Source organism: Otolemur garnettii, unplaced genomic scaffold (genome assembly GCF_000181295.1).
Source record: "Otolemur garnettii isolate 467f Iridium unplaced genomic scaffold, OtoGar3 scaffold00023, whole genome shotgun sequence".
NCBI lineage: Eukaryota > Metazoa > Chordata > Mammalia > Primates > Galagidae > Otolemur > Otolemur garnettii.
The window spans coordinates 8,459,140-8,472,975 of NW_003852418.1; the positions used below are offsets into that span (position 1 = coordinate 8,459,140).

Genomic DNA, 13,836 nt, shown 5'->3' on the forward strand with positions numbered 1-13,836 from the left:
AACCTTCTTTTTTTTTGCAGTTTTTGGCCGGGGCTGGGTTTGAACCCACCACCTCTGGCATATGGGGCTGGCACCCTACGCCTTTGAGCCACAGGCGCCACCCTCAACCTTCCTTTTTTTAGCCCATCTACCCCACTGTCATTAATATGATCTTTCTAAAACTTAAATCCAAATATAATGTACCTTCCTATTTAAAACCTTTTAACGTCTCCGGTTTCCTTCTGGAGAAAGTTCAAACCCATGAGCAGGCCACCCAGTAGCCTTCAATATCTAGTAGCTTCTCAAGGCTTGCTACAGGCCTTTGGCCACCCAGTACTCCAGCCTTCTATGCCCTTGTCTGTGCTGGGAATACCTTTCATTTTCTTCTTTCTTTAGCGAATTCTTGTTTATCTTTTAACATCTGAGCTAAGCATCCCCTTCTCTGGGAAGGCTTCCCAGAAATGCCCAGGCTGAGTTAGATGGTCCTTTTTCTAAGTTCCTACAGCTCCCTAAGCAACTTTCTCTCCAGACCCTTATATTCGTTTGTTTACTCCCAGGTAGGCTGTTAGAACCAAGAATGACTTTGTAATCTCCATAGTCCTAGTTTCTGGAACAGTCTGGGCCACGGTAGGTGCTCATATATGTTTGTTAAATGAATAAACTCCTGAAGAAGAAGAATACCTACCGGGGAGATAGCCAGTTGTAAGATCGTTCCATTCTTAATGTCACTGCGTGTCTGGGTAGCAAAAAACAAAAAGCAATTCAGATAAAATGTTAAAATAGTATAAGCAAGTTCAATCAAAAAAACCAATTTATCATTTTAAAGGTAGTTATAACTAAGTCTCTTCAGACAAACTCTTTGTCCCTCTGCAAAGGGCTTCTAAGATCCTCTTCAAGCACGGTGGGCTCTCAGAAAAAAGCCACATTTCCCAGCCACCAGAGGAGGACAAGGGCTGAAGGGCCCTAATCTGCCTAGTGAATAGCTCTTTATCCAACAAATGGAAGCTACCTGGATGCTAAGTGAGATGAATACTTAGATGTTCACTTCAAGCAAGGCCCGTACTGACTGCTTCTCCCTCTACTAACCTGTTCAGTGATGTAGAGTTGGGGACCATCTGCATAACGGAGGGTGTAGTACTCTGGGTTTGGCAATGACCACCTGTGTGAGAGAAAAACAATACATCACATTTGGCCACTCCTCTGAGCTTGTCCAAAAACTGCAAATAAATGATTTCCCAAAGTTGCTTGAGGCCTGTTTGAAGTATAATAGAAAAAAAACCCAAAGCTTTAGGTTGAGATGTTGAAAAAAATCACCTCAGCCTTCTGTACAGATTTGCACACAAAATGAGGTGCATACAATTGAGGGAGTGCTCAGATCCCACCAGGACCACAGTGGGGCACTCCTGAACTAAAAGGAAAAAAGGAAGATTTACAGGTCTTGGGGCCAGCCTCATCAACTGTATTCTTTCATCAGACAATGGTCCCCAAGAACCCCATACTGGGGTCCTGCCTAACTGGGGATCCCCTGCAGAATTTCCTTCAAGGTCTAGCAATGCTTCTCTGTCTGAGCTGCTCTGTTGGAAATGAGATCTGTTTCAACTTACCCATCACAAACTTCCTTAATGATGGATGCCAGGGGCCGTTTCTGAAAGAAAAAGAGATTATTCACTAGCAACCACATTCAACTCATGCCAAGGTTCTAACCAGCAGGATCAAGAGATGGGACATGAGAATGAACCTCATGGGGAATGAGAACAGACCTCTTTCCTGATAGAAGAGGAAGAGGAAGCGTCTCCCAAGCAATGGTGACTGAACTTTCCTAAGGTGGACCAGACCCAAAGCTGAGCCTTCCTGTTGCTGGTTCTCTTCTTGATGCCAAAAGTCCCCAACCCTTGAGATATCCCCTGCCATGCACTCCCCAGCTCCCTCTCCTTGAAAACTGCTTCTCATTAGAGAAGCGTACCTGGTCAATTTCAAGGAGCTGGGCATTGGCACCTGGCCACTCAATGGCCACTTTGACGATGTCTGATGGTGGTGGCATTGTTCCCAATGGGCCAAACTTCTCTAAGACACAGACACAGCTGCCTGAGGAGAAAAAATCAGAATAAGAAAAAAAGTTGCAGAGTATGCCTTCATTTTTCACTCTTGTTATATATTTTGGAGTCTGAAGACAGATCCTGTTTAAAGTAACAAGGAACTGCAGATGACACTTGAACAACAGGGATTTGAACTGTGTAAGTCCATTTACTCACAGATTTTTTAACCAAATGCAGATAAAAAATACGGTATTTGCAGGATGCGAAACCCGCATATGTGGAGGGCCCACTTTTCCTAAGGACAGATTACATGTGGGGGTCCTGGAACCAATCCCCTTTGTATACCAAAGGACGACTAAACTTGGTTTGAATTTTTCTAGATCGTATCACACAAAACCTCTTCTTGGGCTTCTGTCTACTGAGATTAAATCAGTGAGCAGAAATGGGAAAACCTATCTATCATCTACAGATCAGCCACTAGCAAGATCTGCCAACATGACTCTTTAAAGGTCAAGAGGGCTTGGTGGTAGATGAGCATATTTACTGTAAATTCCTATCTGAAGACCTGGGAGGGGAGAAGCATATGCTCTGAGACAGACAGGAATAGACAGCCTTTTCATGGCTGAGTGGTTAGCTGAAGGAGCCAGGCTACTCCTGTCCTGTGGAAAGATCCCACTGTCAGCAGGGCCAAGCTATGCTCTCTTGCCTCCTCTCTACTCATTGCTACCACTCCTTTTCCCTTAAAGGATACAATGCTGAGCCTCCTCTGTGTGGGATGACATTCAGAAAATGGCCAAGAGAACTGGGACAGGAAATGCTATTTTAGTCCTTATTGCCAAGAGCAAGGGCTGCTAAGGGTTCAAATGTAGGAAGGTAAAGATCTAACAAAGGCTCCTCTATAGGAGAACAAGGCTTTGTAAGTAGCTCTGACCCCTCCCCCATCTTTCTCCAAAATAAAGGAAAATAAATCAATTTGAACAAGTCTGGAAGATGGGCCCATGTGACTGGTATCCTAGGCAACTCTTCATAGTTTAGTGGTATTCCAAGCAGTAGCTAAAGCATTCTCTCTCCAAGGTCTGACAAGGGAAGTCACTCAACTGATGGATTATTTCAATGTATGTTGATACTCCTTGCCTACAGGTTCAGGAGAGGTCTCTTTCTTCACGAAAAAGACCTTTCTGGGCTCAGTGCCTGTAGCTCAGTGGCTAAGGCGCCAGCCATATACACCAGAGCTGGCGGATTCTAACCCAGCCCGGGCCTCCCAAACAACGATAACTACAACCAACAAATAGCTGGGCATTATGGCAGACACCTATAGTCCTAGCTACTTGGGAAGCTGAGGCAAGAGAATCGCTTAAGCCCAAAAGTTGGAGGTTGCTGTGAGCTGTGACACCATGGCATTCTACCAAGGGTGACATAGTGAGACTCTGTCTCAAAAAAAAGAAGAAAGAAAGAAAGAAAAAGACCTTTCTGCTTTAGCTACTCACTCACAATCCACACGTCACTAATGGAGACTGCCTGTCCCTCTGGCACACAGAGCGTAGCTGTTGCTAAGCTGTTAATCATGTGTACTATCAATTTTTTAGCCCCCCCAAACAGATATCAATTCTCACAGTCTGCTATGTACAAACCTCTTTGGTGAAAAGGGGTAAAAGTCCCACCCTCAATAAACCCATAAGCCTCAGCAAGAGGGAATCTTCCAGGACCATTTTCTAATCAGGGTGGGTGGCTTCAGAAGTCAACTGTCAAAAATATCATGATAGAACATGACAATGTAAAAGAAATGGTTTTCAAAGTGCTTTCACTTACTACACTTTGTCGTGTCCTTTGTCACGTCCCAGCTGACCTATGAAGTAGTCAAAATAGGATTATCACTTCCATTTGAAGCTGGCAAAACTACATCTCAGTGTTTCGTTAAGTGCCCAAGTTCACTCAGCCAGGAAGTAGTAAAGGGGAAACACGATTTGGAGCTGACTTTGGCCAGTGCTCTATGCTTTCCCCTGAGCTAGCCTGAATTTCTGTCTGTTGCAACTAAACCAAGCCACAGCTCCAAACAGAAGTTTTCATGTATAACCTCTGAAAAGAAACAGCCCCATGAGCATAACTTCTGTTCTGTTCCAGTGACAGAGCAAGACAGGGCGTTCCGATTTCAGGGGTGGTGTAATGAATCTCCGGAGGCCTAGGGAAGGCACCCTTATCCTCATTGGTGAATCTGCTGTAATTAGGAGGTATGACTGCACCATTGTAAGGTCACTTTTAAAACTGAGATATAATTTACATACAATAAAATGCATAGAACTTAAGTGTATGTATGTGTGTAAATAGAAACACACATACATCTCCCTGTAACTACACCCAAAACAAGAACCTTTTCATCACCCCAGGAAATTCCCTCTTGCCTCCTCTTGTTAGTCCCCACCCCCACCCCAGTCCCAAAGGCAACTTCTGTCTAACACTCTCTATGAGCTCTGCCTGGTTTTGTACTTCATATACACGAGATTGTACACTACGGCTTTTTAGACCAATTTGTTATTTAGTTTGATTTCTTCTTATTTTTCAAACAAGTAGATAGTAAAGGTACAGAGAAAGAGCACCGGACTGCCATGATTTCCCCAGCTTTAGAAAGCAACTGGATTTAAAGCCAAAGGACTCAGGGCCTAAACCTAGCTCTACTGTGATGAGTAAAACCCAAATCTCAGTTTTCTTATATTAAAAGATGTTGAGTGACTCAGGTACCTCCTAAGTCTCTAGTCTATGATTCTTAAGTGGAACTTAAAAAATCCAAATGAGGGTGCCTATTTTAAAGTCCTCACAAAAGCAGCTTTGCCTTTAACTTTGATGGTACTGCTAAGAAAACAAACCTTATATTTGTTAACGCCTTTCTGAATACTATCTTAAATAGTATAAGGTAAAACTCATTGGTTTCTAGTTAATGGCTTCCTTCTGATCCCACGGGACACTTTTAGGTTGGTTATCTAGTTATTAAAGCTAACCCTGGCAGCGCCCGTAGCTCAGTGGGTAGGGCACTGGCCACATACACCTAAGGCTGGCGAGTTCAAACTTGGCCCAGGCCAGCTAAACAACAATGACCACTGCAACAAAAAATAGCTGGGTGCTGTGGCGGGTGCCTGTAGTCCCAGCTACTTGGGAGGCTGAGGCAAGAGACTCTCTTAAGCCTAAGAGTTTGAGGTTTCTGTGAGCTGTCACACCATGGCACTGAGGGCAATATAGCGAGACTGTCTCAAAAAAGAAAGAAAGAAAAGCTAACCCTGAATGACTCTTGGGTGTTCCAAAAATTGACACCATTTTAAAGCATGGAGATTTGCAATCACCAAGACTATGTGAGAGACAAAATGAGCCCCCATTCTTAACAACTCTCTCCCTTCCCAAAAAACCCAGTAGGCGTATTTATATTGAATGACATTCTCCCAACTCTGCCGTTGCTGAAGAGACCAAAATGGACATTTAAAGTTAGCTGGACTTTTTTGTTGCACTTGAAAGGCATAGTCTAAGGGAGCTGGGTGATAAGGGGCCCTAGAGCAGAATGGTCATAGTGGGCCTCAGAGTAGGCAGCATGGCCAGCCAAAGCCACTCATAAGCCAAAGATATACAGAAGTAAAACCTAAGAGCCTTGCAGAGGAAGTGATTCTGCAGGAAGAATCTAGAAATACATAGATGAACTGAGGCCAGAAACCACAAAATCGCAGAAAGAGATGGGAAAAGTCACTGCCCGATGACTTTCCAGATTACATGGTGGCACTTCCCATGTTTGGGGTATTTAAAATTCCCTCCAACCCAATCAAAGTCCTTTAAATTAAGCTAGCCTGTGTTTCTGTTCATTGCAATTAAAAAGTCTAAGACTAAAACTGATACCAAGTTCTAAGGGGACCCTAAAACAGAGGTCAGGACAGCAGTGTCACTGGCATAAGATGATGGTATCAAGTCAGTACTTCACTAACCATGGCTGAATTAAGCAGCGGAAAACCCACTTGGGTAAGTCTGGTCTGTTTAAAACAGACTGGTTATGTAGTGACTTCGCGATCACATTGCATCTGATAGTAATGTATAGACTGCCGCTTCACAGTTGATTAGTCACTTCTGTAGCATTATAGTTGATGCTCATAGGAACTCCAAAAATAGGGGCAGCGCATGTGGCTCAGTGGGTAGGGTGTTGGCCCCTTATACTGAGGGTGGCCCCGGTCAAACTGCAACAAAAAAATAGCCGTGTGTTTTGGCAGACGCCTGTAATCCCAGCTACCTCAGAGGCTGAGGCAAGAGAATCACTTAAGCCCAAGAGTTGAAGGTTGCTGTGAGCTGTGACACTATGGCACTCTACTGAGGGCCATAAAGTAAGACTCTGTCTCTTAAAAAAAAAAAAAAAAAAGAAACTTCAAAGAATACTCCTATTTTGCAGGTGAAGTGACTAAAGTTCAGATGGACCAAGACACTTGTCCTCCTTGCACCTCTTTCTATACCTGTCTCAGAACTGTCTCAAGGTGAGGCTTTTGGAAGTCCAAAATTATTTCTCTTTCCCTACACAATACTTTGATGATATGACAACAATGATGACATCAGCTAACAATTACATAATGCTAAGGCACTATTCTAAGGGCTTTACATATATTAATTCATCTAATCCACACAACAAGGCAGTGTGGTATCTTACTTATCCCTGCTTTCCAGAGAAGAAAATGGAGGCACAGAGAAGTTAAGCAGCATGCTCACTGTCACGTAGCTGGTAAGTGGCACAGCCAGAATTTAATCCCAGGTTGTCTGGTGTTATTAGAAAGCCACATGAAAGCAAGTAGCTCGGCACCTGGCCCACAGCAGATGCTCTGAGGAGATTGTGGGTTTACGTATCTGAAGCTAAAGCACACCGAAGCTAAGAGATCTGTGTAACAAGAGCTCACTAATGTAACAGAAAATAGGACCCCTTCATTTTTCTAGTCATTGTTATTGTATTTTACAGAAGTACTGGTTTGTGACAAATTAGAAATAAAAAAATGGTCCACTTTTCTTGTGTAGCATTCAGTCCTTCCCAGTCCAGCCAGATGCCTCCCTGGACTGCTTATTATTTTTCTGAGGCACACCGAGTTCTTCCAATTCTTCTGTACCTGTGCACATTCTCTCCCTTTCATAGACTGTCAGAAGAGCGCCTATTCCAGTTTCAAAGCCTAGCTAAGGTGTCATTTCTCTGTACCATTTTTAGCTTTCTCTACCTTTCCCTGGAAAAACTAAATAGAATAGGGGGCTCCGTGTTCTCACAGCGTGCTGCTCATGACACTATAAAGGATCTTGTCATACTTTATTACAGTTACTCTATTACAGTTACACATTTACACATCTCTCTTCTTAGCTCCTCCTCCAGGGAAGGTATAACCCTATTGTCTCATAACCTAGCACAACATCTGACGTACAGTTATGGCTCAGCAAGTGCCTGTGTTTGCTTAAATCCAAAGGCTATGACTTGTCCCACTCCTATGAACCAGGGATGGGAAAGTAATAATATTCTTTAGTTAATATTTCCAGGATAATGGATCTCTTTGGAGGGAACCCTTCCACCACGTATTTGCTTACTCTCTTCATTTTCATTTTAGAAAGGAAGTGGAAATTAGGTCGAAGCAATTCAATAACATTGCAAAATTCTCAGGGTTATAAATAGCCTCTTGGCTCTACCCTACCGTAGTTCAATAGCAAACAGCCAGGATAAGGGAGCTAGAGTTCCTCATCTAGGCTTACAGGCGCCCCTTCCGGATCCAAAACTCTCCACTCTTCTCCCTCCTGCCCACTTTAAAGCATCACAGATATCTTTACAATATGATTTAGAAAATTCCAAATGCCACAAAACAGAAGAAGGGCACACAGTAGTATGAAGAAGATAATTCTACTATTAGGCACAAGCATGAAAGCTGAGCTTTTCAAATACGGAGCTGGGCAGGGGAGAGAGAAATAGCAACATCAGTGTCTCCAGTGGCGCCATCTCCAAGTGGTTTCTGGAAGGTGTGCTTATAAAACCAGCACCTTACAAAATGCCCCATGGAGTTTTAGTGACTGCTTCAGGAGCCAATTCTGACAGCAGGGTCAGAGAGCCCATTTTAAGGAAGTGAAAGATGATCCTCTCCCATTAGGAAGGAATTCTGGATAGAAAGTGCCAGGTTTCCAGCTTCCCTCCCTCTCCCCATTCCCTTAAAAATAAGGATGATGTGTGCTTTTTGTTCTGTTCTTTTGCTTCTGATTCAGGGAGGAGGCATGAGAAAGTTTGTGTCTCCTGCAATAGAATGCATCCCTCACTAGGAAGCCAACTATAGGTCACACCTTCGTTCTAATCAAGAACACAATCTCACTAGGGGCTTCCCTCTTTGAACTCTTCTCATCTAAGAAATGACTCAACTTCCTTAGGTCAGTCCACTGAATGACAATGAAGTTCTGAGATAAAAGAAGAAGGTGTATTCAGCTGGCAGAGATTCAGGTTCTTACATTTATTGCTAGAAACCCTGGCAAGGACCACCATGCTAACAGCAGCTGAGGCTTCTCCTTTTTGTTGAAATGTGTTGGACACATCACCCAAACATGGTTAACAGCCACTAACTTACATGGAGGAAAAGTGTGGTGAGGATGGGTGTGGGGGTGGAGGAACTGTATGAGTTTGTTTATCTCAATCCTAAGACCAGCCTGGGTCTTTTCTTACCCTGGGTAGACACCTTCCATTGTGTTTCTAAACTTAAAGAATAGTGCTTAGACTCCTCAAGAGAGCATTCAACCATGGCTTTCAGACTCACCCCTGTAAATGTTATGCTCTCACCAGACCACCTGTTCCCTGAAAACCATGGTCTCCCAAGTCTGTACTTTTGCTGTGTGATTAGTCCCTTCTCCTTGTCCAGCGGTCAAACTTCTACTCAACCTTTAAAGCCCAGCTAAGACAATCACTTTTCTATGTGGCCTTCCTAATCCTTTCACCTCAGGTAAAATTAACTGTACCCTCCTCTGTGCTCCCAGTCTCCCACACGTACCTTCGTACACATGCCTACTGATTTACAATTCTGTGCGCAGTCTCTCCCCTGGCTACTTAAAGTGTGATCTGCACACCAGCACCACTGGCATGAGGGAGCCTGCCGAAGTAATGTGGAAGCACTTTCACAGCCAGACCCCACCAAATCAGAACCTGCAGTCAAGCAAATCTCAGGTGGTTCAGAGGGATGCTAAAGTCTGAGAAGCAGGCTCGACAACAGTGGTTCTTAACTCAGCTGAGCATCATCAATGTCCACCCCAAGCCATCTAAAAGCTCCTCCCACAGAAGATTTTAACGGGTGGTGGTTGAAACCCTTAGCTCATGGACTCTGAGGGCAGACTCACGAAGCCTGTGTCTACTGCTCAACCTACTACTTTCTCCCCAGTTTGCAGCACTGTGCCCGGCACACAGCTAAGTCCATAGAATTCCATATCTAAAGTGACCTAAAGTATCCTCCAGGGCCTTGAAAAGAGAACAGAAACAGTCCTCATAGAGGATTATCGATGGCCTAGAACTCTCCAAATCCCTAACTACAATAATTAACAGAGAAGATGGGTTTAGAAAGGGTTAGTGTTTACAGGCCACTTGCCTCAGTTCTGGGAAATGAAGCAAACAGAAACTGAGATGGGAAATACAGATGAACTTAGAAAACTGTCCCTCTCTACTCAGAAGCCTACCAGAGACTACCCTGGCTGCAAAGGGAGGTGGAGCCTGCGTGGGGAGGCAGTGCTGTGTCCTGCGAAGAGTCCCGGGTTATGAGGGAAAGCTCGGGCTATGGGCCTGACTCTCTCAGTACTGACCTTAATAACACGGCATTGTTCTTCTCAGTGTAAAATTAGGGCAAGCCCTCCAACTATATAAATAAAGGAACTGAGGTCCAGAGAAGCTGGCAAGGTCATGCCACTGTTAGGGACAAAAGAAGGCCGAGGCCCCCCTCTGGTTTAGTCCTTCCCTTGTGGCACAGCTTTGTCACAACACAAGCCTCTCTACACCCAGGTCCTGATCTACACCAGGGTTGTGCTGGATGTTGTTGAGATATCTTCCAACTTTGACCTTCTAGTGAGCAGCATAGCTTAACAGTTAGGAGCTTGTGTTCTAGAGTAGGAAAGACCTGAATTTGTATCCCAGTTCTAACAATTTCCTTATCTCTGTAAGGTGGGAACTGGAACCAACCCTATCCTAAAAAGTTGTTGTGAACATTAAGTGGGACAATAAAGCATTAAGCATAATACAGAAACCTAACTGTGTGAACTTGTAAAAATCACAAAAACACTGTAACCACGTTTCCCCAACCCGAAAAGCCCTACCTACTGAGCTATATATTTTGTATATTGATTATAAAATGAGAGAACATATATGAAGGCAATTGGTGAGAAAAGTCGATATAAAAGGCAAAGCATTTATGAGTTGTAATATTATTATTTATTACAATTTCCTAGAGGAAGAACCTTCGAAAATTTTATAGTCAGTTCCACAGCAGCGGCCAACAATGCCTGGCACATAACACGTGCTCAGCAAATCTTTTCTAGTGACTCAAATTAAATCAGCATGCCTAATGGGGTTATAAATTCAAATGCCTTCAGCAGCCAGGCAGGTAAGTAAATAAACCAAGCCTCCATATGGGGACCAGGCAAACTGCCCAGAGGAGTAGAGTTCAAATTCAACATTTTCTAGAACATATGCAACTTGGCCAGGCACAATGGCTCATACCTGTAATCCCAACACTCTGGGAGGCCCAGGTGGGTGGACTGCTTGAGCTCATGAGTTTGAGACCAGCCTGAGCAAAAGTAAGATCCCATCTCTACTAAAAATAGAAGAACCTGGGTGCAGATCTCGAGGCAAGAGGATCGCTTGAGCCTGAGTTGGAGGTTACTCTGAGCTATAACGCCACAGCACTCTACCCAGGGTGAAAGCTTGAGAGTCTGTCTCAAAAAAAAAAAAAAAATAGAACAAATGCAACTTGACCACGACAGCCACTATGCAGCCTCTGGCATACCAATGACTCTGGTTTCTCATCACACCACATGATGCCTTGCTCAACATCTAGTCATTTATGTGCTCTGGTCTTGTCTTTCCGAGTATATTGTATGTATCCTGAAGATGAAGGCTGTGATTTATACTCTCCAATCAAATGGCCTCACCAGTGAGCAATGGGGAACTAAATACCAGACTGTAAACTCAAACCTAGTGTTTGCCACATTTTTGAGATGCAGCAGTGTGTATAAGTTTTTCTACCAAGCCCTGGGATCAGGCTGAGTTAGTGCAGGCTGGGCTGAGGTATGGTGACTGAGTCAAAGAAGGTCTTGCCTTGCAGATTTTTTTTTCAATGGCATCAAACATGCTTTTCCTGAGCCACCTCGGCAGGTGATACTGTATATCCAGACAGGTTATCTCAGCATGGAACAAGCTAGTATCTGTGCATACCCATGTGACTGTTTTTAACAAGTTTGGTCTTCACTTCCTGCATCCCCAAACTTCCTTGGCCCGGAGTGGATACATGAAGTACAAAAAGATCAGATTGAAAATGAACAGATTCTAGGATAATCCCTGGCAAGTAACATCTTAGGGGCGCATCACTATTATTATAAGTAATAATGCAGATAACAACAGTTATCTGAAAAAAAAACTCTAGAAGGAATCAAACACCAGCAGGTATACACAATACCTGCAGCCCAATACCACAGTCCCAGGCCACATGTGGCTACTGAGCACCTGAAAACTGGCAACTGTTAAGGGAGATGGGCTGTTCTCACTGTAAAATGCATACCAGATTTCAAAAACTTAGTACAAAAAAGAAATGTAAAATGTCCCATTAGTAACATTTTAATATTGATTACATGTTATAATAATTTTGGAATATATAGGGTTAAATAAAATATATTCCAAGTAATTTCGCCTTTCAAAAAATGTGGCTACTAGAACATTACATATATGTTACATATATGACTCATAATATTTCTATTGGACATCATCTAGAATAGAGCTTGGCATATAAAAGGTATTCCAAATGTTGGTTTTCCAAATGTTGGTTTCCCTTCCCCACAGGTAGGACATTAGCAACCACTATTCGCATCCCCTTTCTCTTGCCAAATCCAAAGCCTTCATTCCTTTACTTAGTAGATATTTGTAGTACTTGGCCCTGTGTGAGATGGGGGAGACACAGTAAGGAGCAAAGTCATCCACTACCTTCTTCCCTGTGGATCTTACTATCTAGTGGGATGGATAGACAGGAATTAATACTTTGGTAAATAAATGTGAAACTGTAGTTGTGCAAGTACTGTGAAGAGGAACATAGGGTGATGAAAGTGGAGAACTGACTTGGTCAAGGGTTCAGAGACCAGGGATGCCTCCCCTGTGGATGTGACACCACAGCAAAGATTTTAAGGATGAAGAGGAGTTGACCAAACTAAGCCAGGGCTGATGGGCAGCCCAGGGAGAGCCTAAGTGAAAAGCCTCGAAGAAGGCAAAATCTTGGGATGTAGAAAGAACAAAAAGAGGCCAATGTGTGGAGAACACTGAGCAAGTGGGATTAGTAGACTGAGACTTGGAGAGGTCCTTGGGATCTCCAGGGCCCGAGTGATGATCTGGGGCTGACTCTGCAAGGGGTGGAAAGCCAGCCAGTTTCCTACCCTAGTGTCCAGATATGATCTGCCTTTTGAAAAGATTTCTCCCGGCAGGGAGCGAGGTGGACAGAAGACCTGCCCCAGCGCTTGTGGGTAGACCAGTTAACACACTGCAAGTGACAGGCAGGAAGCCACAGGCCTGAACTGGGAGGTAAGCGGCGACGACGGATCGTCGGGGCGAGAGGGTGGGCCAGGGCAAGCTCGACCTCCGGGCTTAGGCCGTGTGCCACCCCTCCCCCAAAGCTCTCAGTGTTCCTTTCAAGTCCTCTCCCATCCCCTCCCATCCTCCTTCTCCCACCCACTCTCTTCCCTTCTCCCTCCCTTCTCCCTCCGACCGCTGCCCGGCCCAGCCCCCGCGTCTCACCGCCTGGCCCACCCTATTCCCCCACCGGAAGCCCCTTCTGGGTCCAGGACCCGGTCTCCCCACGCGCCCTGCGGACTCTGCTGGGCCGCGACCCCTCGGGAGCCAGAGGAACCCGCGCGGTCCAGCTCAGGCCCGCCTCTCCAGCCCCTGAGCTCCTGGGGCAGATGCAGGCCGCAACCCCCAGCCCGGCCTCTCCTCCCTGCCTCCCTCGGTCCAGTCCTTCTCGACCACCGGGCGAGCCCGGACCGCTGGAGTGCCCCTCACTCACCAGGGTGCTGACCTAGGCCCAGCTCCCGCGCCGGGGTCTCGCCTCAGCAGCTCCTGCAGCCTCCGCCTGCCCCGCCTTCCTGGGACCCCGCCCCGCGCAGGCCGGCCCGGGCTCTGATTGCTCCGTTTCGCCGTCACGCTGAATTTTATTTCTTCAATTGGATTGTCTATCTGTCATTTAAGAAAGGGCGGGCCCAACTGCCAGTAAGGGGAAAAACGCCGGCGGACCCCGCCCCCCAGTAGAGGCCTCTTAAAGAAACAGATGCATTTCCCCGCGGGCTTAGCGTCTGGAGGAACGTGATTTCCCAGCAGACACTAGAGACGGATTTTTTTTTTAAACTCCAAACTTTTTTTTTTTTTTTTTTAGGGAGGGGGGAGCGCTCAGTCCGAGAGTGAAGGAAAAGGCTTTGGTTCCTTGTGCCAAATCAGGTTGTGAGGACTAAGCTGTCCTCTGGTTTCACTCCACTCTGTGCCTCGCCGGTACTGAACGCACACTCAGCGTTGGGTATAACTGTGGTTTGGGGGACTGAGTGGGAGGTGACAGTCGTGTCAGAGGCT

The 13,836-nt window shown here is 45.2% G+C and overlaps 1 protein-coding gene across 1 annotated transcript in view; it reads right to left on the minus strand.

Moving 5' to 3' along the window:
• ELMO2 (engulfment and cell motility 2) overlaps window positions 1-13,361 on the minus strand; it is a 39,170-nt gene extending 25,809 nt beyond the window's left edge. Inside the window, exons 1-5 of the mRNA XM_012803935.2 lie at window positions 13,280-13,361; window positions 1,943-2,064; window positions 1,584-1,624; window positions 1,066-1,138; window positions 665-715 (exon numbers count right to left, since the gene is read on the minus strand). Coding sequence (XP_012659389.1) covers window positions 665-715; window positions 1,066-1,138; window positions 1,584-1,624; window positions 1,943-2,020 — 243 coding nt within the window. The 5' untranslated portion in view covers window positions 2,021-2,064; window positions 13,280-13,361. The remainder of the gene's footprint in view (window positions 1-664; window positions 716-1,065; window positions 1,139-1,583; window positions 1,625-1,942; window positions 2,065-13,279) is intronic.
• Window positions 13,362-13,836: the final 475 nt, after the last annotated feature.